The sequence below is a fragment of the Aptenodytes forsteri genome, unplaced genomic scaffold (assembly GCF_000699145.1).
Source record: "Aptenodytes forsteri isolate BGI_AS27 unplaced genomic scaffold, ASM69914v1 Scaffold323, whole genome shotgun sequence".
In the NCBI taxonomy this organism is placed as follows: Eukaryota; Metazoa; Chordata; class Aves; order Sphenisciformes; family Spheniscidae; genus Aptenodytes; species Aptenodytes forsteri.
In genome coordinates, this window is record NW_008795323.1 from 507,559 (window position 1) to 529,402 (window position 21,844).

Sequence of the window (21,844 nt, forward strand, 5' to 3'; positions counted from 1 at the left end):
AGGGGGAGTGAGCGAGCGGCTGGGTGGTGCTCAGTTGCCGACTGAGGTTAAACCACAACAGTAGTCTTAGCCAATAGGCCCTGATGTCCCCACCTGTGAGCTGCCACTTCATTTGCCACTTAACTTCATCAACAAAGTGAGAGTTGGACAAAGCCAAACATCGCTTGGTGCACAACCCTAACTCCTTCCCAGACACTGCCCAGCCAGTCAACTGAGTGTTTTTGAGATTACAACAACGCTGTTGACTTCTGCTGTTCAAAAATAATTAAAGTCCCAAAAATAATTAAAGTCCCAAAATAATGAGACTTAGGAGAGAGGGAACAAGAAGAAATAATTAATCTTGGGTTTTTCTTTTTCTTACTAAGGACTGTATTTAGGTCTTCACTCTTTTTCTGTAGTTATGCAAACATTTGCAAATTTTTACACTGGCTGTTTGGACTTGGAATGGTGTAAAGAGTTGAGGAGTTAGACGAGCAATCATGAATGGCAAGATTCCCAACGGCACAAGAGACCTGTACTGCTGCTCCCGAGTCCCTGCTGGGCCCTTTGCTTCCCATGCTGCTGCTTGCTCTCTCCTGCCTAATCGCTGCCTCACCCTCAGCTCTGTGGCTGCTCCTTCCTACATGTACCCATCTCCCTGTGCCGGTGTTCGAGCCTGTGCAGTCACTACTTCTGGTCTTCTCATCCTACCAACACAACACCCTCACCCCTGCTCCCAAATTGCTCAACCTTTCTTCTGCCTTGATCCTGCCTCCACAGCTCAGCCACTTCATTCCTCTCCCATCTCCTTTGTGTTTGAGGCAGGACATGGCCACGCTCCTTGCTCGTGGTGCAGTGGGGAGCACTGAGTACTAAGGATAATGATTTCCTTGTTTTTGGCATGCCCCAAAGCCATGGCTGTTATCAGATGCAGTTTTTTTGAGGAAGCTGTGCTTAGCCTCTGCAGCTCAGGGTTGGAACAGGCTCATTTCCACTATTGTTGCTTAGAAATCACAAGACTGGTTAATTCATTGATGACCACACACATATGCATTTTAGTATATATATAAAAATAAATAAAAAAAAATTACATGATCAATACGGTCATAATTTTTAATGATCAGTTTTGGGGTTTTTTTCCCCAAAGCAAACAACTTGGCCAAATTAGAGTTAATTGTTTGAACTGGAGGCAGACTACATCTTTAGCTTTGTACTTGCACACTGCAGAGCCTCCTAACAAATTTTCTAGAGGAGTTTAAAACAAGTAAAATAAGGCAAAACAACAAATTTCCTCAGTCTAATTTTTTGTTCATTGCTGAATGCTTTTAGTGGAAACATGCAAAAAGGAAAAAAGCGACCTCCACAGCACCACGGGAAAAAAAATTAGGCTTGGCGTCTTGGGTACAGCAAAGCTACAATCAAATGAAAACCACGTGTTGTAATTGAACCTGCCAGCCTGCCTGCCCACCCCACTGGTGAGAGCAGGAGTCATTGCAACCAGTCCCTAAAGACACACCACAGAGAGATTCAACAGTGCCTATTGGTTCCTGCCCTCCCCCACTGACCCCGCAGACCCTCTTTCTGCTGGGACCCTGGGCTGCACCTCCGCAGCCACAGCTTTCAGCCTGCAACCCCCCCCCCCCGGCCTCCCGGGAACCCACCCGGGGGGGGTTTGGGGAAACCAAAAAAAACCTGTTGCCACCCCCCCACCCCCCCCCCCGAGCTCCCGGGAACTCATGCAGGGGATGCTTGGAGAATCTCCAGTGCAGGATGGGCATGAAACCAATTGCACTGGTCTGGTGCCTAAAGTCTTGGAAGCTAAAAGCAGCACCTAATCTCTGACCTACTTATAAATTTTATTCTTTAATTAAAAAATCTTGTTTCCTTTAAATGAAAAAAAAAAGAAACCCAAACCATATGTTCTGTGAGTTGTCATTAGCAGTAATGAAATTCCTGGGGCATTACATGATACTGTGTTGGTTTAAGATGCTGCTATTTAAGACAGAGTCTTTGTGTGCTCCTAATAGAACTTTTAATTGAACTTATTGAGAATAATAACTGAACCTCTTGCCTGAAGAGCAATCTTGTCTTTTAACAAGTGGGTTGGTGGGTTGGGGAAAAAAACCTCAGGGCCCTTGTGTTTTCCTCACTGATAGTTCAGCTGTGAAGGAAGGGTCAGTGAAGGAACTGTGTAGCTCTGTAATTTGTTAGTACAAGCAGGAGATGGGGGACAGACTCACAGCCCCTATTTGCTGCTCTTTTTCTTCAGTTGTGCCCAGCTGCTGTCTTCAGGCTTGGGTTTTCCAGCTCTGGAGATGGCGTTTGTATATTCTGGGGCTGTGTAAGGTTGGACTTTCTGAAATCTTTATTCAACTCTTTGACTCCCTGCAGACAGTGACCAATCTCAGCAAGCCTTCAGCGTGTCATCATCCTTGTTGGGAGGTCCTGTGCTAGACTTGCTCTTAGCCATCAGTGCCCAATTCTCAGCAGTAAACGAGGTCAGGTCTTTTGCTGTGAATGGTTTTACTGCCAGAGACTGGGGACAGAAAACAATATTGTGCAGCTGTCTGGTCCAGACAGGGGCCCTGTGCTGGAAGAAAACTTGTCCCTGAATTAAGTGAAACACTTTGATGAAGAGGGATGGGAGGCTAAAAGGAGAGTCAGAGCAGTTTTTAACCCAAGGATGTGGATTTGGTACCAAAGTCCACCTCAGTAATTTGTTGTCATGTCAGGAAGCCATGAGGAGACAGGAGGTGATCGTCCTGGCAGCGAGCGGTACCCAAACCCACCTTCACCTCCAGCTCTGAGCCACTTGTTCCCTCCTGGCAATGGAAGAGGCTTTTTCCATCAGCCATGCAAAAAGCTTTATATTTCCTACCAATGTGCCATTTGAGCTCTGCCACCCACTGCTCTGCATCCATTTGTTTTGCAAATGGCAGAAGTAAGAACCAGCATGAAGCCAGGGAGAGATTTAGGAAAAGTGCTCATTCCCAGAGATGGGATTCGCTGCAGCGAGGTGAGCTGACCTGACCTGGCCCAGCAGCCATCTCTGATCCCACTTCTCCAGTGTAGCCTAGCATAAACCCTGGGAACTGGCTGCTTCTGAAATGAACACCCACCTGGGGGACAGGGTGGTGGGGAGGGTGAGAATTTAACGGTCAGAAAATGTCCGCGGTCCTGGGAAGCTCAGTTCTAGGCAGAGAATCTGCTGCAAAAATCCTTTACAGTGATGGCCCAGCAGCATTTCTGAAGAATGTTTATATCCCAAAGGATTTGCCTTCCCTTCTTCTTGTATTTTATCAGTTTCAAATTTGGCAATTGACCCTTTTTTACAGAAACAGCTGTTGCTTTTGCTCTTCATAAATCTTAAGCAGGCAGCTCCTATATCATGGGTGGTCTTCTCCCAGCCCCCAGCTTTCTTCAGCAGAAAAAAAAAAAAAAAAAAAATCAATGTAATTTAATACCTTAGCATTTCCAGTGTATTTAAAATTGCTTCAGGGTTCCTTCTAGCCCAGGGCAGAACAGCAGACTTGGTCTGCAGCCCAGCACAGCCCATCTTTGCAGTGAGGTTGTGTGAGCAAAGTGCCATCATTCACCCTTCTGGGAGGGTGAATACCTGTTTTGCTGCTGCTGGAGCAGAACTTGGTTGTTAACATCCTCTTCTGCTCCCGACTTTGAGGAAACGCAATTAATGGCCAAACCCTAAAGCTGAAACTAAGTAGCAGGAAGGATATCGGACAAAACATGCTGTTATCAGATTTTGTCAGCTGTAGCACTAAGATGTCTCTAGGGAGACCTGGTAAGGCACTACACTTTGATTAAGGGGTCATGTGTCTCTCCAGGGTTTTGCATTATAATTAAGCTAGTTGTAGCAGTGATCCATATAAAGGGAACAACCTAATGGGACAGGGTGTGCTCTGCCAGTCCAGCTAGATGAGAAAGACTGGTCCTAAATTCCCCAAGCATCACTTCCAAGGAAGTGGCAGAGCTCTGGCTGAAAGCAGGTGAGCCAGGCATGGGGAGCCGAGTGTGATATACCAAGAGCCAGCTCAGAGAGTGCTTTTTATTGTGTTTCAGTCTCCACAGAGGCTGGAGGGAAAGCTGTCGAAACTGGAGGCCAGTCTGCAGATAGCATAGAATGGCTGTGGGCCCTGGCCCCTGTGCTGATGATGGGGGACATATATCAGGCCTCCTGTGTAAAAGGGCAAAGCAGCTCAAAAGAAATCTTGTTAATAACCCCGATCGGGATTTGGTTTTACCCTTGCTGGGTTCGGTTGTTTCTGAGCTTAAGCGAAAAGCCTGACTGTAAGGCTTGCTTTTTTCTTAGCTACCACCATGCCTGTTCTGTGTCATGGGACACCCCTTGTGTTCAAGTGAAAAACTTGCCACGCACATGCACCTCCACAGAGCCAGGGAAACAGTGTCAGTGTGGTGTGCGAGCCCTCCAAGATGTGTTTGTGAGACTTGGGGCTGGGCGTGCTTCCTGCCAGGCTGGGAAGAGACAAGATAATGCCCAGTTTTGGGGAGAAATCTCAGCTCTCCTTCCCCCTAACCCCTGTCCCCCCAAAGAAGCAGCAGGAAAAGGACCATGCCCAGCATCACACAGCCCATCCCATACTGAGATGGTCTCAAATGTCGCACCATGTGCCTTAGCTCTCCATCCCGTGGTGCTCACTGAAAGGCAGCAGGCAACTGGAAAGCCCTCCTTCCCTTGAGCAAGAAACAGGTTTGACTTTGTGTTGTTAGGTGTGCTATTTGCCACCAGAGGTGACAGTGACAGTTGCCACCAATATAGACATAGTAGACAGGAATGGAAAGCACTTTTGGATTATCTGGAAATTCTGTTTTTCTTGTCATTTTGTTTATATTGCCAAATGTGATTAATGAGGACTAGTGACCAAGGACAAAGCAAAACATGCTTTGCTTTTCTGTGGAAAAGTGTCCCTGTGTTGGCTGTTGGTGTTATTTTTGCTCTATATTGCATTAACACCAAGGAGTCGCAGCCAAGAATCAGGGCGTCACTGTGCTAGGCACAGAGCAGGAACAATAAAGAATATCTCTGGCTTTCCTGCCTTCCCTGAGGTGTGCACGATGTCAGTGTCTTGGGAATGACCCATCTGAAAACTATTGGGTGAACTGGCAGGCTGTAGTAATCAGTGCCCATAAATAAGCACTTGATTTGCCTCGGCCATGCCAGGCAGGATGTGTCCATCCTGGCAGCGCTGCTGAAGTCCTCTCCACTGGCCGGTGAACGTCTTCCTCCTGCTTGTTCCTTGATGCTTTCAGGAAATCTGTGTCCCTTTTGCCAATGGCAGTAACAGTCCAGGTCTCAGCTCCCTGGGGAAGTTTGCTGCTCCCTTTAGCAGTCAGATACACCTTTTCTGCTGAGACTGAGACCTCATTTGTCCTCCCTGATCTCAGTGCGAGCCAAGGGCACAGCACAAACTGGCGTTTACATGGCTTGTGTTATCCTGGCTGTATGTCTAACTGGGAGTGTTAGAGGGAGGGATCATGGATAAGGTCACGCTAAGAAACTCTCAGGTTTGTATGCTTTGTGCATATGGCACTACATTTGCGGTAGTTAAAGGGTATTTAACCCACAATGTTGCTTTTATAAACAAGTACTTGTGAACACCAAAAGATCTTAGCATCATCCAGAAACAGGCCATCTAGGTGTACAAATATTAAATCAATAAATCGATTAACTGTGGTCGCCCTTTCGAGCATGGTAAGTTAATGTAGTTCCAGTGCAGAGCATGCTGGCTTGGTGCAGATCAGTGGTGGTGGGGGAACAGCTCATCTTCTGGAGCAGGTAGACGACCATCACCAGATGACACAAGAAGGGACGAGGATCTTCGTCAGAGAGTGCTCCTCCAGGCACAAGTGTTTCTGGGGACGTGGTGAGGGGTGTACAGCACCAACTTCAGAAGGAGCGTGGCAGGAGGGTCCCTGGACAAGAGGTAGTGCAAGATGTGCAACCACTTACACCACTGTGAATGTGGCTGGGAAGTTGGGTGAGGATCTGGTGCTTTTCGGGCTTTAGGAAAATGACAGAAATGTGTCTGATTTTCCATGTTAAGGTCTTAATGCATTGCACTGAAATGAATACCATGCAATCTCAAAGTTTCTTTTTAAAGTTGTTTTTCACTGCAAATTATTTCAGAACCATGGTTTTCCCTGGCACCAGGCTTTGTACGTGTGCTGCCTCATGGCCCGTAATCCAGGGGCTCTGAGGAGCACTGTCCCAGGCAAGTATAGTGGTCCTTCTCCCCTCCTTCCCCAACTTTCTAACATGCTTCCTGGGCCTTCTGCAGGGGTGACTCAGTTTCTCATGAAGCCCTTGTGTCTTTCCCTTCTATTGTTAGCAATTAAAAAGCTTCAGTTTCAGAAAAACACCACCCAGGGACATTCATGTGGTGAGAGTCTTACCCCTGCTGCAAGGAGATGAATGAGCAAGCCTGAGCCTCAGTCTCCATTTTCAGAGCTACAGCCAGGGAGCCGCTTGCTGCTAGGAGGCTAAAAGCCATGCCGACCACAAACAGAAAGCCCAGTGGTTCCCTACCATTTCTTTTCTCCCCACTTGTCCACATGCCATTTCCTTACAGGCAGCGGTTCCAAAGGCACTTACAGAAACAAAGGAAAGCCACGATCAGAGTGCCTGCTGGCAGCATCCTGTTCCCAGCCCCAGCAGGTCCCAGCCGTATCAATGGATGTAAAATAAACAGCAGTCCCTAGATGTGCTCTGTGTTCCTGTTGCAGCCTCTGGGAGCAGTTGCACTCCAATCAATGAACTATTCCACTTTCCCTTCTGGCTTTGCGTTGTCTAAGCAATACCCCAATGCAAACAGTCGGAAGCCTTCCTAGCAAATACCAGTGCTGGCTACTGGCAAGCTGTGCAAGGAAACCCCACCCCACCGCATTTCCACTGCAAGGAAAAGATTTTTTTTTTTACAGCTATGCTTGAAGGAAACATCTGTTGAGACACATTTCTCTAGCAGGTATTCATTGCTATCAACAGCATGAGGCTACCTCAATGCCTGTGTGTGGTGTGGCTGTGCCTAGGTAGAAACCATTGAGGGTTTTTTTTTTCCCTCCTGTTTGGTTTTTGTTTGTTTTGCCTTTGGGGATGCAGGGACGGGGGGGGTGGGATTTTTTTGTGCTAATATCACATAAGCCCAGGAAGGCACATTGTAGGAGCGATGAAGCAAGGCCTGAATTTTGTGCTAATTGACATGTTAAGTCTCAGGAGTTTGCTTCCCATAGACCCATCGTTCCTGCTTCAGTGCCCCTGTCCTGTTGACCAGCATATGCCTTTTAATTGGGAAGGTAGGTGGGGAGCTACAAATCAGTTGTTTGGTTCCCAGCATGTGGAAAGCTCTCTCCTCTGCCAAGAGCATCCACCTCCACATCTGGGAGCTCCTTGCTGTCCCTTTTTGTCAACAGCATTTGTGAGCGGCTGCAGTTCTCTCTGTCCCATCACTCTTTTCCCAGAGGAACACCAGCCTCGCACAGGTCTGGCCCCTGGCTGCTCTTTCCTCCTGCAGACTCTCCCTTCTTTCCCACTAATTTTTCTTTCTCACTCCCACAAAAGAAGGCGCCTTTCTGCGCTCTCACGCTCCACACTGCTGCCAATAGCTTTCTCCAACTGCTCTTGTCAAGCTGGGACTGCCTTACAAGTGCCCCAAGGAGACATTTTCATGTAGCTCCTCTATTCTGTCATCCCTGTATTTTAACAGTCTTTTTTCCTCCATTTCCACCACAGGGACATCCTGAAAAGCGGAGGCACAGCTGTGGATGCGGCCATTGCTGGCTTGATCTGCACCTCGGTGATGAACCCTCAGAGTTCGGGCCTGGGTGGTGGGGTCATATTTACCATCTATAATGCCAGCACAGGTATGGGCCAGCCCTGTCCTCTCCATGGTGCCCCGTCTCCCTGCAGACACCCAGCTGCCGTGGAGAAGTCAGAATCCTTCATGTTCTCTCGGGGCAATTTTATGACTATAATGGTGCATCCTCTGATCACAAACGGTGCTTTTGCTCTTAACCCAAAGGACCCGTTACAGGGAGTGATTCTTTTCACAGCAAGAACACGTTGGGGGAAGGAGCTCTGGATTTAAAATGAACTGACTTTGCCTCTCCTTCCTCCTCCAAAGCAATCCTGAATTGTATTTCAAAGTCACATAGCTGACAGTGCAGCAAGGTGTGAGCGGTGCTGTCTGAGCTGCCGCTGGGCTGCCGTGGAGGCAGACGGGAGCAGAGTGAGGCATGTGTGCTGGCAATGAGCGCAGCAATATGGAGCTGTGGCTGGCTCAGCTGAGCCTGTGGGCTGGGACTTCAGGGGCTCATCCTGCATCAGCAGCTCAGGCAGTGTCTGCCGACATGGGGGCTGCATCTCACGCTGCCCTCGCTGGCGCGGGTAGGACTCCCCAAAGCGGCAGTGAGACTTCCTGTCCCAGGAGATGCATCTTCCCTTCAGAAATCTCAGTCTAGCAACGTTCAGGGCTTGCTGGGAGGCCCTTTTGTGTTTGGCTTAACCCCTAGTGTTGTGTTCTTGCTTTTATGTTTTAATGTTTTTTTTTTAACTGCCTTGGCTCCCAAAAGCCCCCAGAGCTTATAGATCTAAATAGTAAAATCAACAATGAACACAATAACACTATTGTAGTTTTAAAAACCCTGCCAAGTAGTCTCACGAGTCACGAATCTGGAAATGCTTGGGTGTATCATGCAATAGCATAATTTGGCAAAACACCTCTATTTTTCTTTTTTCCCTTTTGGCAGAGCTACATGGCTCTTTGCTACTTTGAGCTACTCAGAGCTACTTTGTCTCCTATCAACAGTCTTCTGCTACCTGAATTATCCTGCTGCACAGAGCCGCACGTGGCCATGCACAGCTCAGGTGCTTGGTACACTAGGTAGCACTGTGGTCTCCTGCAACACAGCTGGCTCTGTGGACTGTGACAAGAAAAGATAAATACAAGGCAGAGAAGGAGGTGAAATAATAGGCTAGACCTGAAATACGAATGTATACAAGTGGTTTTGGTGTTTTGTTTTTTTTTTTTTCTTTTCAAGCTTCCTGATGCATAGAGGATCTTTCAGTATCACCGTCCTACTTACAAACATGATCGACATGCCTCACCATCACTTGGAAAATGGCCCACCAAAGGGCATGAGGCTCATGTTATGCCTCTGACATGTCCCACCTGTGGAGGAAGTGCAGGAACCTGCAAATCAGATGTGAAGCAGCATGTCCCAGCCCACACCTCAGGCCCAGGAGCCATGCGGGGGGACCTTAACTAGCTGAAGACAGCCCTGGCCTTGTCCCCGTACCTTCATTGCCTCTAGGTAGACACTGCTCGGTTTGCTCTTAAATAAAAGCATGGGAGCAAACGACAGTGTGTGCCGACTGCAGCCTGACCCTGCAAGTGTGCTTGACACATTTGGCAAAAGGCTTCAGGGCAGTTCAGCATGGTGCTGCAGGCTCTGGGCTAGCAGCCTGTGTGGTGCTCACAGCTGGCTGAAGGGACATGTTCACCTGCTTCCGGAAGAAAATGTTATGCATTTCCCCCTTCTCCTTTCTAGGAACAGTCGAGGTGATCAATGCCCGCGAGACAGTCCCACGAGTGTTTCCGCACAATTTGTTGTCTGGCTGTGCTGCTGGTTTCCCCATTGGTAAGGACACAGACTGGGCCATGAGGGCTGTGTGCCCTCCTGGCGTGCAGTGCGAAAAGCTCAGGGTGGGGGAACTGAGGACCTTGCTGACTTTATCTGAAGTCCTATTTAATTGCTTGTGCCTTTCCTGGATTGATTTTTGCAAAAGTAAGAAAAAATACTAGGTCCATAAAATTCCTGTTTCATAGTAACATTGGCAACCTGACCAGCGAGGGGGTGGGGAGCAGAGCATGAGGAGAAATCACTACATAGTTTCTCTTCATAGGGAGTCTGCATTCAAGACCAGATTTCCCAAAGCACTCATTTCCCAGCAGTTCTTACAGAGAAAAATAAGGTCAATAGCTGCTCAGACTTTCTGGAAATGAAAGAAATAAATAATCTGGTGCGCTTGCCCGCGTCCTTACATTGGGGAAGCAACCTGGCAGCATCAGGAGTTGAGTTGCTGGGCTCCAGCTTCGCTCAGCTACCACCTCGCTCCCATCTGGGGAGGCTCCACATCCATTTGCTGTTACTGGTTTGGCAACAGGCACTCTCGCTTTAGCAGCATGTCTTGGATCTCTCCACATTTCTTGCTGCATTTATTCTCCTTCCCTAGCACATTTTCTTTTGGGGCATGTCCTAGTTCCTGGAGAAGATGTTCTTATCCCTGGAAGAAGAGCCTGAAAAGGAATCAGGAACAACTGTGGTTGGAAGGGACAGTTGGAGGCCTCTGCTCCAACTCCTGCTCAAAGCAGTGTCATGTCAGCGTTAGCTCAGGCTGCTTGGGCCCTTGTCCTGTCACATTTTTTAACTTCTCCAAGGATGGAGAGTTTCACAGCTTCACTTGTTCTAGTGTTTGACCAGGCTCCATGTGACTGCTTTTTCTCTTATGTCCAGCTGCCATCTCCCTTGCTGCAACATGTGCCTTGTTGCCTCTTGTGCTTTCACCGTGCACCTCTGAGTCTGGCTCCAGCTTCTCTACACCCCTTCTGTTAGGTAGTGGAAGAAATATATGAACAGAAAAAGGAAAGAAAAAAAACCAAGCTGCTTTTAGAAGCCTTAGTCCCACCTGTACAAATGCATGCTTCCATTGGAGTGCTTTCAGAGAGGTGAAACCCACAGGCCAATGACTTACTGGGTGTGACACTGCCGTTCTGCTCTTCAGGTTCCCGCTGGATTGCTGTACCAGGAGAACTTCGTGGGTATGAAGAAGCCCATAAGCGATATGGCCGCTTACCATGGAAAGCCCTATTTGAACCAACCATCAAGCTCCTTTCAGAGCCACTTGTAATTTCCCTGGTTATGCACAAAATAATCCATTACACAAACTTTTCCAGTCCAGGAAAAAGCCTGTGGTAAGACCCATGAATTAAATTGCAGTGTGAGGACCACTGTTCCCTCAGCTTCAGACCCTTCCTCTGATACGCTGACATGGAGTGCAGGCTGCTGCTGCAGCTTCTGCTTAGTAAATACTTGCTATGGAGAGGGAAGGAATAACGGAAGTGTTTTTTAAAGTTTTTTTTTCTGTCAGCAACTTTTTTTTTTTGTAATTTAGAGTGGCTTGGCACAGCAAAACTGTCTGCTAAGTACATCTGCTCGTGAGGAGGAGCTGGCTGTATGTGGCCTACCTCCATCTGTGTGGAAATCGTCCCCTGACAGCAGGGCCCTACAGCAGACACTCGTTTTGAGAAGCCCCACCGACCTGAGCCAGGGTCAAAGTGTTAGGTCCTGCAGAGGAAACTTTGTCTGGGGCAAGAGTGCCTGGTGCTATGGGTAGCAATCAGCTGAGAAGAACTTTTCTCCATGTAGACTGCAGTGTAGCACTGGCTTGGAAAGTATACAACATGCATAAACCAAATCAGCTTTGGGAAGGAAAAAGAGATTGACCCTGGGGACAGAATAAGCACATGCTGTAAACTGATGGATGTTCTTCTTTAACAGCCCACTGATATGTGACGGTGAAAGGTTTTTGAAGCATGGAGAGACCTTCAGGTGGCCAGCACTGCAGCAAACACTGAGAGCTGTAGCAGAAAATGGAGCTACAGCATTTTATGAGGGACAGATAGGAAAGGCCCTGGTGGAGGACATTAGAAAGGCTGGTAGGTAACAGCTATAGCTAATACTAATAGACAGGCCTTTTCCCAGCAATTGGCTAACAGTGAGTCGGTACCAGGGGAAAGCCAACACATGCCATTTGCTTGCCACTTGGGGTGGTACCTGACACGGGAAGGGGCCACCTTTCCCCAGTTCTTATAACTCAGGCCCAGAAACAGGGCTGAGAGCCACCTACTGCTGTGGCATTCACCCACAGTGCTCATGCACTGGCCTCTCCAACTCCCTTTGGCTTTGTGATGTCCTGGGGTTTGGCAGTAGATGAGGATACATGAAGACATTGCTGTGCTTGGTGGAAGAAATTTGGAGTATACAGGGATGGCTCTTTACAAGCTTTACCAAGGCTCTGATGTAGCCAGCCCATAGCACCTAGTAGAAGTTAATGTGCTAATGCCAGCTACCCGTCTGGTTTTCTGTTGAAGGGTCCACTATCTCACTGGAAGACCTTCAGGCATACAAAGCAGAGGTGTCTTCAGCTCTGAACATTACCCTGAACAATCACACCACGGTGTTTTCTCCTGGACCACCCATGGGAGGTGCTGTGCTCATGTTCATCCTCAAGATATTGGAAGGTAAATTCCTAAGGGAAAAGGGGCAGCAAGACATTTGCAAAAAGTGTTGCTCTAGAGCAGTAGAAAAGTAATGGGGAGAAATGGAGTTGACGAGCCAGAACGGGCCCCAAAGCAGCAGCGTGACCATGCTGTGCAGCAGGATGATGAACTGGCTCATTCTTACAGTGGGTCAGCATCACCATAACTGCTACAAAGGCCAAAGGATACACGATTTTCCCAAGGCTTCAAGAGGAATTGAAGTCACAGCGGAAATTAGTACTTGGTTGTTTCTGTGCCCACATGCTGCTAAAGCATAGGGGAAACTTGATAAGAACTGGGATGGGAAAAGGAGGTTCCTTTGAACTTTTTTTTTACAATTCTTGAAAAAACATTGCCTTGGGTCTATTAACAAAATTATTTCATCCTGCTCCGTAGAGTATAAACTCCATGAAGCATCACTGGCAACACCCAAGGAGAAGGTGGAAACCTACCATCGCATTGCAGAGGCCCTGAAGTTTGGCAGTGTGCTAAAACCCCATATGAGTGACCCAGCCTTCTCGGAAGCTCAGGTGAGCTGGCATGGTGCATAAGGGCAGCCACAGGCACCCACAGCACTGGCAGCTGCTTCTACACTGCTGCTTGACAGAGAGGGAGCAGGGAAGTCCATTTCCTGCCTTTTTTTTTTTAAACCTGCATTGTCACCAACTCATTTTAGTCTGTGTGCTAAGCCCTCAAGCAGGCTGCCTATTGCCCAGACTATCCTGCCTGCCAGCACAATGCTGCAGTACCAAGCGAAGCTCTGACACCCTCTTGCTTTGCAGCCACGGAAGGAAAGAAAATACTTAGAACTGCTAGTCAAGAGCAATGCTGCTCAGTTGGCCAAGGCAGAGGCAGGATTTGGCCATTTACTTTGTTTTCTGCAGTTTCTGTTCAGCTGTAGGCTGGCGCTCGCTTACCTGATAAAGGATGTGCACGTGCTCATGCCAATGCTGAGGTGCCTCAGTACTGAGCTTGTTTTGGTTTCTGTGATGAGAGTGGCGTGGGGATTCAGGCTGGGGCTGAATGCTGCCAATGCAGGTCCCCAAGCTCTGACTATTGGGGCTGAATCCCTCAGGCTTCCTTGTGCCCAAAGACAGACATGCCTGTGCTTTGGTGACACAAGCTCAGTGTCCTTGCTGCGATTGCAGATGACTGTGAGGACCCTGCTGTCTGACAAGATTGCTGAGCTTGCCAGAAGCCGAATAGATGACCATGGTGACCATCCACTCGACCATTACAACTTGTTGGAGTCCATCTACAACCACAGATACAAAAGTAAGGGCACAAGCCACATCTCTGTGCTCGCTGCAGATGGCAGTGCCGTGTCCGCCACCAGCACCATCAACTACCCGTGAGTAGCCAAGGGGTTGGTAATTGAATCACATAGGCCATGTATCAGGTTCACAAAGTACCTGCAAGGGCTGTTTACCAGCAATGCAAAACCCTTGGGCTTCACAGATTTAGGCAGTCTCTTACTCACGAATGCATTTTTCATGTGACAGCAAAGGTCTTTGAGCATCAGCCCAAAGGAACATCACAATTCACGAAGATGTAACAACTTGCTGAGCTCTGCTGGGTTTCTGTGAGTTGGGGAAATCCCCACTTCCACTACTAACAGGGAGCTTATCTCTGGCTCCAGCACAGCAGCACAAACACCTTTTGGACACCCTGGCTGGGGCAGTTGCAGGCTGGGAGGAGACAGAGGTAACCCACAGTTAATGATATCCACAACAGGAGAGCACTGGTCACTGAAAGGCTACTTCTTTCCCCCCTGCAGGTTTGGCTCCTTTGTGTATTCTAACCAAACCGGGATCATTTTAAATAACGAACTCGCTGATTTCTGCATAGCAAACAGAAGCATTAAACCAGGTGAGCATTCTCACCCTCAAAATAAAACACATAGCCAGGAGATGAATATGCAGGCCATGTACAACTGGGCAGGGACTATCTGTAAACTGCAGGTAGTCTTTCCTTTCCTAGGTCTGGATGAGAGCAAGTTTGTTTCAGACTAACAGAGGATAAAGTCCTGTAGTGTGTCTTGTCTGCTCACATATGCCCTTGCTTGGAAACATGGGAGTTTTGGTTTCTGGCCAGGGAAATTGGAGATTAAAAAAAAAAAACAAACAAAAAACCCCAAACAGCTGAAGCTGACCATTGGTTGATGGGAAGGGGAGGGAAGAAGTGAAGAAACTACTGCTGAGACAAGCTTGCCGACTTTTTAGGCTCATCTATGAAAAAGTATATAGTTGCATGCACAATCACATCAGTAATGCTGTAGGCTTACACTGAGTTCTGTAACACAGCAGTGTTGATGCAGAGACATTGCTTTCTGAAATAAGCTACCCCTGATGCAATCTCCCTTGGGTCTGCCATGAGAGAGGACATCAGTACTGCGATGGCAGGATAGCTGCTAATGGTTCCTCGGCTGGGTTGAATGAGCTGCAGCAAGTCCTGAATGCTTGTAGGATGCCCCGTACCAAGAGATGCTTCCTATTTAGCTTGTGCATAAAGGTCCAGTTTCTTGTGAGATGGGGTCTCAGCACAAAGCAGCTAGTTTTCTGGGAGACTTGAACTTCTTGAGGAATGAGCAGCAGCTTGGTTTTCCATGGGGAATGCAAGAAGGGTGAGGTAGATAAACTTGTGTGTCCGTCCAACCCCCTTGACAGCCACATGGGAGGAATAATACCCTCTGTCTCTGCTCTAGGAGAGAAGCCTCCCTCAGCAATGGTGCCTTCCATTCTCATCTCCAAGACGGGAGACATGCTGGTGATCGGAGGAGCAGGCGGGGCCTGGATTATCAGTGCTACTGCTATGGTGAGTGAACAGGTACCGCACAGTAATGCCTTCCACTGAGCAAGGGGAGCACAGACCATCCTGAACAAAAGGAATTACTTTGCTGCTGCTAGTACTGCTATGTGGAAGGCAGCAGTGAAGAGGGCCTGCTGCAGACTCAGTTTATCCTCACCTTCTTGCCTCTAGCATTTCTGTGGCAAATGCCAGCTGCCTCTCTCAATTCTTTTTTGAAAGGGAAGAAGTTAGAATAATCAAATAGCAAGTTAAGGAAGTTATTAGGAGGAGAGGTATTGCCCAAAACCTTGGGGCCGCAAAAATAAACTGCTAAGTTACGTGATGGAAAGAACAAGAAAAACAGAAAACCACCACCATACATATACACAGAGTAACACATCTTAACGAAAAAGAGCTTGCCGAAGCATGAAGTCTAACAAACATCTTGTTCAGCAATCAAGAAATAAAACCAGGTAAGGCCACAAGAGGAAAAAGAGGACTTTTTTTTCTTCATCTTTCTTCAACTGGAGAGAAGCATGGGAAGGAGTCCATGCTAGGACCTGATCTGAAAACAGAAAGGACAACCATCAATAGAAGGATGTAAGATCCATCAGCAGCTACTGAATTCAAGGGCACCACTTTGGCTCAGGGAAAGCATTCTGGGAAGTATCATTATGTGCTCACCCTGTTCTTATACTTGCCCTGAGCATTTGGTATTGGTCACCATGAAGACAGGAGACTAGGCTAGCAGGACTTCTGGTCTGACTCAGTGCAGCCTCTCTCACAGTCCAGGTTTGCACCATCCTGCAGGCAGGATTTACAGTAGAGCTGGTCTGGCTTAACACCAGTGCAGAGGATGGCAGCATGTGACCCAGGTTCTTATTCAGTATCTCCAGTCAGTCAGCATGGGATTTGTTTCATTGCAGGCGATTATAAACAAGCTGTGGTTTGGCTATGACTTGGAACATGCCATTTCAGCTCCCATCATGCATGCTGAAGGTGACAATATCCTGTTTGAGGAACATTTCAGTGAGGTGAGTGGCCTCGCTTGGATCTTCTTGTCTTCTCCTTTTGGTGAGAAGGAGATTGCTTCTGTAACTCTCCTGAATAATCTGTATTTTGCTTCTAGCTAACCTCCTTCTTGCTTAAATCTCAATTTCTCAACCTGACCCCCCCCCCCCCCCCCCCTTTTTCACCCCCAGCACTCGGAGAACCCAATTTCACCCGGCCCCCCCCCCCCATCCTTCATTTTCACACCTGGCAATGCTAAGACCTCAGGCCCCTGCCCCATTCACTCCATTTCCTCTTCTCTCCCCGCTACAGGAGGTTAGGAGTGGCCTGCTGAGAAGAGGACATAAAGAAAAGAAAGCTAAATTTGCAATGAATGTTGTGCAGGGAATTTCCAAGGAAGGAAAATGCATCTCTGCTTACTCTGATAAAAGGAAGCTGGGGAAGTCAGCTGGATATTAGCATGAAATGCCATTGCAACTCACAAAACCACAGGAGATGATAACTAGATTCAGAACATGCTTTGGCTTGGACATGGCAATATTGCCTGTTCCCATCAGGATGCCTGCTAAAGTACGGGCAAAACTTGTGATTACTCCTAATTCCAGTAGACTGCAAGTCACCCTCAGACAATACAAGGACAGGTCAGCCAGCCTTGTTTAGAGCTGCACCCTCCATTACTTATGTGATATATGGAAAAACATATTTCTTGAGCACATGAGCTATTCAGAATAAGAGAATACAAAGCGGGAAAGGAAAATTGGTCCAAAACCCACTGGGAACACCGTGAGATGACCCAGCTGTATCTTCCATTCCTGCTGGAGACTCTCAGTTAAGAGTAGTCTTGGTTTCTTTCAGGCTGTTGCCACAAGCTTATTATTACTGGGGCTCAGCGATGTGAAATAAGTAACTATTTTGGTTATGAGGATTACAATAAGTGTCTATAGGGTCAGGATTTTAAAATCTTAAGCATCCGGGCTTAGAGGGTGGGTTTGGAAAGGGAAGAGAGCAAAACCCCACACTCCCCCTCTTGGTTTTCCCATCCAAAGAAGCCCTACTTTTCCCAAAGGTGGCAGATGAAATCAGCGCATCATAGCACAAGTCTGCTGCCCTACTACTCTCTGCCTTGGGGATGCAAAGGACCCCACAAGCTCAGAGTAACTGCGCTGAAGCTTCCTTCAACCCTGCACACTGGTGACTTTGAGAATAAGCCTCCCATGGGGCGATGTGAATTCCCTGCTTCTGGGATGGACAGGCTTCAGCTTAGCTCCCTGGGGGCACCTCTCCCTGTGGCGAGAGGAGTCCCAATCTGTGGCAGTTCTCCCTCCTCAATGCCTGCAGAAGGTAAGTCGTTTGGGAAGGCAGATGAGGATTGCAGCGGAAGAGCTGTTTTTGGAAGCTTTATAGCTTTCTTCAAAATGCAAAGGAGACGTGATCAGAAGACTTCGCTTGTAGCCATGAGCTCAGCCTTGCCAGGCAAACACCAGGACTGCTGAGAAGTGATGCAGCGCTATCAGACATTAGCAGAATACTTTTCTCCCATAGCCTAAGGACATGCTCCGACTCCCTGTTTACCACAACTGGTCTCTAGTGTTCCCTTAAGATCACAAGGAGGAAATTGTAGGACTACTTAAGAACTACCACAGAGAGAAAACTTCTGGAGGAGAGACCTGAACTCATGCACTTGGACGCAAATGGTCTTCTGCAGTTACTCCATAACCTTGCCCTGCTCAAAATGGCCAAGAGAATCAAACATTTAAGAAAAAAACCAACCCCAACCTCAAAACCTCCAAAGCTCTTCTCAAATATCCAGGGGCAAGTTCCCATGATCCCCAACAACTCCATTTTCTGAAAGCTTATGAGCCGTACTTCCCTATGGGCACAGACAGTATTGTGTGTGTGTGTTTCTGAAAGTGAAGCCAAACCAGAGCAAGGCACTAGCAGAGCCCTCCCCTTCGTATGTTAGTTCTTACCTCACATACAGCCCCTATCATTCCTAGTACACAAATGAAATCCCTCTCACCATAACAAGTATATATATTTTTATATATATTAAAAGCCCAAACCAAAACAAGGCCATCCACACACACCCTTGCAAACAAGGCCAGATGGGTTTAAGTCTACATTCTTACCCACAAAGTCTGTCCCATAAAACCATCACCTTGTTGAAATCTCAGCCTTCGCTTTCATTTTAATGATGGTCTGAGTGAAGCTGACTAGAGCCAGATGTGTTTTCCTTCAGAAATTGTACACGAAGGACTGTAGTATGACTGCAGCTGTATCAGAGCTTAATGAAAAAGTATTCCTAAGTTACCAGATCATAACCGCAAGCACTTAAGCATGCATCTGGAAGACAAGTTACTTACGTATAGAGCCGGCTCCATGCACTGCCCCCCTCCCCGCCCCCTTCCTCCTCCAAGTGGAATTTATGTTAAATCCCCTAGTTCAGGAAGGATTACTGGTTTCTCCGTCAGAGCTGCTTACTCAAGCCATAGAAGTGGCACAGCACCCTGTTAGACAGCATTACAGTACTGCTGAATGTGAACAGAGAAAGGGAATAGGCCTAAAGTTTGAGGGGGAGCAGTATTTATGTTCATTTGGAAGGGGTTACATTGGGTTTTTTTGGTAGCCATATCCAATCTACATAATTTGCTGAAGTTTTCTACTTTCACTAACTCCCTTACCTCAGCTACCAGTTCCTGGGTGCATTGGTTCCAGTGTCAGAAACAACACCCCAACTGCAGAGTTGTCACAGGGGAAGCACTTAAGGGCACCAGACACCATCTGCAGCTCACATTTCAGGACCAGACGGACTAACTAGACCAGATACAGGCTTTAGCAAGATCTGTAGTTATTTCTAGCTAGCCCAACTGAGCTTAGAGTTTATAAAAAGCAACCGAGAATAGCACTGGCTGGAGACAGGGAGAGCACTTCTTGCTTCCCTATTAGCCTTCAGGGCAGCCTTCAGCAGTGCCCTGGGCCATACTCCATCGTGTTTCGCTAGCAGAAAAACCCAGTCACCAAGTAACTAAGCCTCCAATTACCTTCACTTCTGACACACCTTAGGGTAAAGCACACCTCAGTAACCCAGCCTATCACCTTTCCAGTGCGGTAGTATCACGGCTACTTCCCACCACGAAGACACAGGAATATTATCTGTAGTCCAGCACTCACTGCAATTTAACTACTTTGCTACTAATATTGAAACTGAGCCAATTAAGCAGTTTTAAAACCCATCGCAGCTTTAATTTGCAAGACAGAAAGGAATGAGAGTGCAGATCTCTCACTGCAGCAGAGACTTCCAGTCCCGTAGTCCGCACTACCAAAACATCTGGTGAAGCTGAGGGGTTGTACCTCCCTTAGCACCTCTGCTCTTGCCCTGCCACCTCCTCACCGCTGCTGAAATTTGCTTGGGTCAAGAGCCTGCCAGTTTGGTCTCTCCCCATTCATGCTCATGCCAACAGGAGAACATTATTTTTGTACTTAGTCAACTTACACGGACTTCTAAAGCATCACTGTACAGAGGCTGCTCTATTTTCTAATGAAGTCTTTAAATTATATTTTTAATAAAGTGTTTTTAAACCTGTCTGGGAATTTCTCCTCTAAAACTGTTGCCTAGCCTAACACACAAGCAGTTGTTTGAGAGAGGACTTTCACGCAGGTGTTTCCAGCAGTAACAGTTGTTCATTCTGGAGACTCAATACGCCACTGGAGAAACTGAAGACCTGTGCAGAAGACTGCATATGCCACTTGTCTCTCACAGCTTGGGGTTGGCGCTTCCCTGTAGCCCTTCCAGAGGCTGGATGTTGCCAAAAGAAAATTGTGGTAACGTTAGACTGAAGAACAGGGGAAAGAGGTGAACCCCCCCAGTTCATGATCTGGAATGCTTTTTAACAGTACAGCTCCCTTTCAGATCAGCTGGAATCGGTCATAGCAACATGTCCTGTCCTCCGCACCCTGCATTGTGTCAGGCAGCTTACACTAAGACAGTATGTCTCTGCTCAGAAGCAGAGGAGGGAGGTGGTTGCATTCAAAGGGGTGGGACACGAGCAGGAAGAAGTCTTTTCTTGTAGCTGAAACATTCAGACAAGCTGAATGGCCTGCAGTGTACAATCAGGAGGTTTTACAGTATGAACCATTGACTGACATTTACCTATCGATACGCAGACAGCCTCAATGCAGTGTGAGTAGTGGAATGTGGTATCAAAGCAGGTGGCAGAAGTGCATGCCCTGTGTACAGATCCGTCCAAACGAGATGTAGATAATTACAGCACGCAGAAGCATCCATAGTTTTTTTTTAAAAATGTAGGATGTAAGTGCAAGCCTTAGCCCAGTTTAGTTTTAACAAATCAGCCCTCTGTAGTGATATGGCTAAAACAAACAAACAAATCCATTTCTGCAGAGTCAAGCATTCAAATGCATTTATAAGAATAGTTTTCAACAGAAGTATTTTTAGCCATGGCAAAATCTGAGTTTTCCAGAAGGGAAGTTTTGTAACATAGGTTATAAATAATAGGGGAGTTTTGTGACCAGCTAAAAGAAATTCAGGAACATAAGTAAGACTTCTGTACCACGAACTGTTTGAAGCAGCCCAGCAGCAGTTACTCAAACTTGTTTCAGAAAGCGTGTTTGTCCAACAGTCATTTCCCAGAAAACAGTTACCCTCCAGTTTCAGAGCACAAGCTTTTTCTGTTGTAGTTCAGACTAACTGTAGTGACTGTAAGGTTTCAATAAGCTTATTTTACTGTGTGATAATTTTGTTTATTTCTCAGATTGCACTTGGCCAAGAAAGAGCTCAGCTAGTCCTAAGTCCAAAGGGGCAGGTTATTTCCAACAAATAGCAGCTGATGCTGTTCCGTACACAACCTTGTATCAAAGCTTCCTAAAATGGCCTGCAAACTGGATTTAAACAGCAGCCTGCCACTGAGCGGCATCTATTGTGGAATTAGAAGTACAAAAGTCAAAGTCTCAGTTCAGCCATAAAAGGATACAGGTTTGGCCCCAAACCAATCTCATTCTTAAAGGAACACAATGACTCTAGGTTTTTTTACAATCATTGCCTTAGCTGCACCTAACACATCACCATCAGTAACAGCTCAGGAAAAAGGAGCGCAGAGTGCATCCCAGGCAACTTTTGGTAAAAGCCCCTCATTTAGTGGGAGTGATATAAGCAAATATATATGTCAAAGTCATGACCCTTTGATTTAAGCATGATCTAGCTATCATTTTATTCCTTGAAACTAGACTCTCCTCAATTCCAGAAACTACTGGGGAAGAGAGGGTGCCTGATGCCTAAAATTTCTGCCTTTCATTTTCTCTTCAATGCATTCTGTACGTTAAAGTTCTTACAAACTAACAGGAAGCTTCAACAAGTCAAATAGATGAGTTCAGTTACTGTTACTTGTGTTTCAAGGATTTCATAAACATCCCCAGAGCTTGACAACATCCTGGAACACTCGGTTTTGATCTTAGGCTAAGTTTATCTGATGTGATGTATTAGTCCATGCTGGTAGGTGAACACCAAAACCCCCTCGTGCATAGGTACAGACACTATTAGCTGTTCCATATCAGATATGGATTTCTGAGAAGTCATTAACTGTCTGATTAATGGTAACTTACCTTCAAATGAGTAGCTGCAGCGTGCCCTTCTTTAGAGGTTTCATTTCCTCAAAATCTGGTATTTCAGGCCTGCAGTATGATGTGGTAAAAAGCAAACTGGA

At 47.0% G+C, this 21,844-nt stretch overlaps 1 protein-coding gene across 1 annotated transcript in view; it reads left to right on the forward strand.

The window, feature by feature from the left end:
• The window catches only part of GGT5 (gamma-glutamyltransferase 5), a 21,138-nt gene extending 1,428 nt beyond the window's left edge, over positions 1–19,710 (forward strand). The window contains exons 2-12 of the mRNA XM_009279979.1: positions 7,742–7,872; positions 9,559–9,648; positions 10,793–10,982; positions 11,569–11,726; positions 12,162–12,311; positions 12,726–12,859; positions 13,478–13,680; positions 14,107–14,198; positions 15,034–15,143; positions 16,043–16,150; positions 16,440–19,710. Coding sequence (XP_009278254.1) covers positions 7,742–7,872; positions 9,559–9,648; positions 10,793–10,982; positions 11,569–11,726; positions 12,162–12,311; positions 12,726–12,859; positions 13,478–13,680; positions 14,107–14,198; positions 15,034–15,143; positions 16,043–16,150; positions 16,440–16,586 — 1,513 coding nt within the window. The 3' untranslated portion in view covers positions 16,587–19,710. The remainder of the gene's footprint in view (positions 1–7,741; positions 7,873–9,558; positions 9,649–10,792; positions 10,983–11,568; positions 11,727–12,161; positions 12,312–12,725; positions 12,860–13,477; positions 13,681–14,106; positions 14,199–15,033; positions 15,144–16,042; positions 16,151–16,439) is intronic.
• Positions 19,711–21,844: the final 2,134 nt, after the last annotated feature.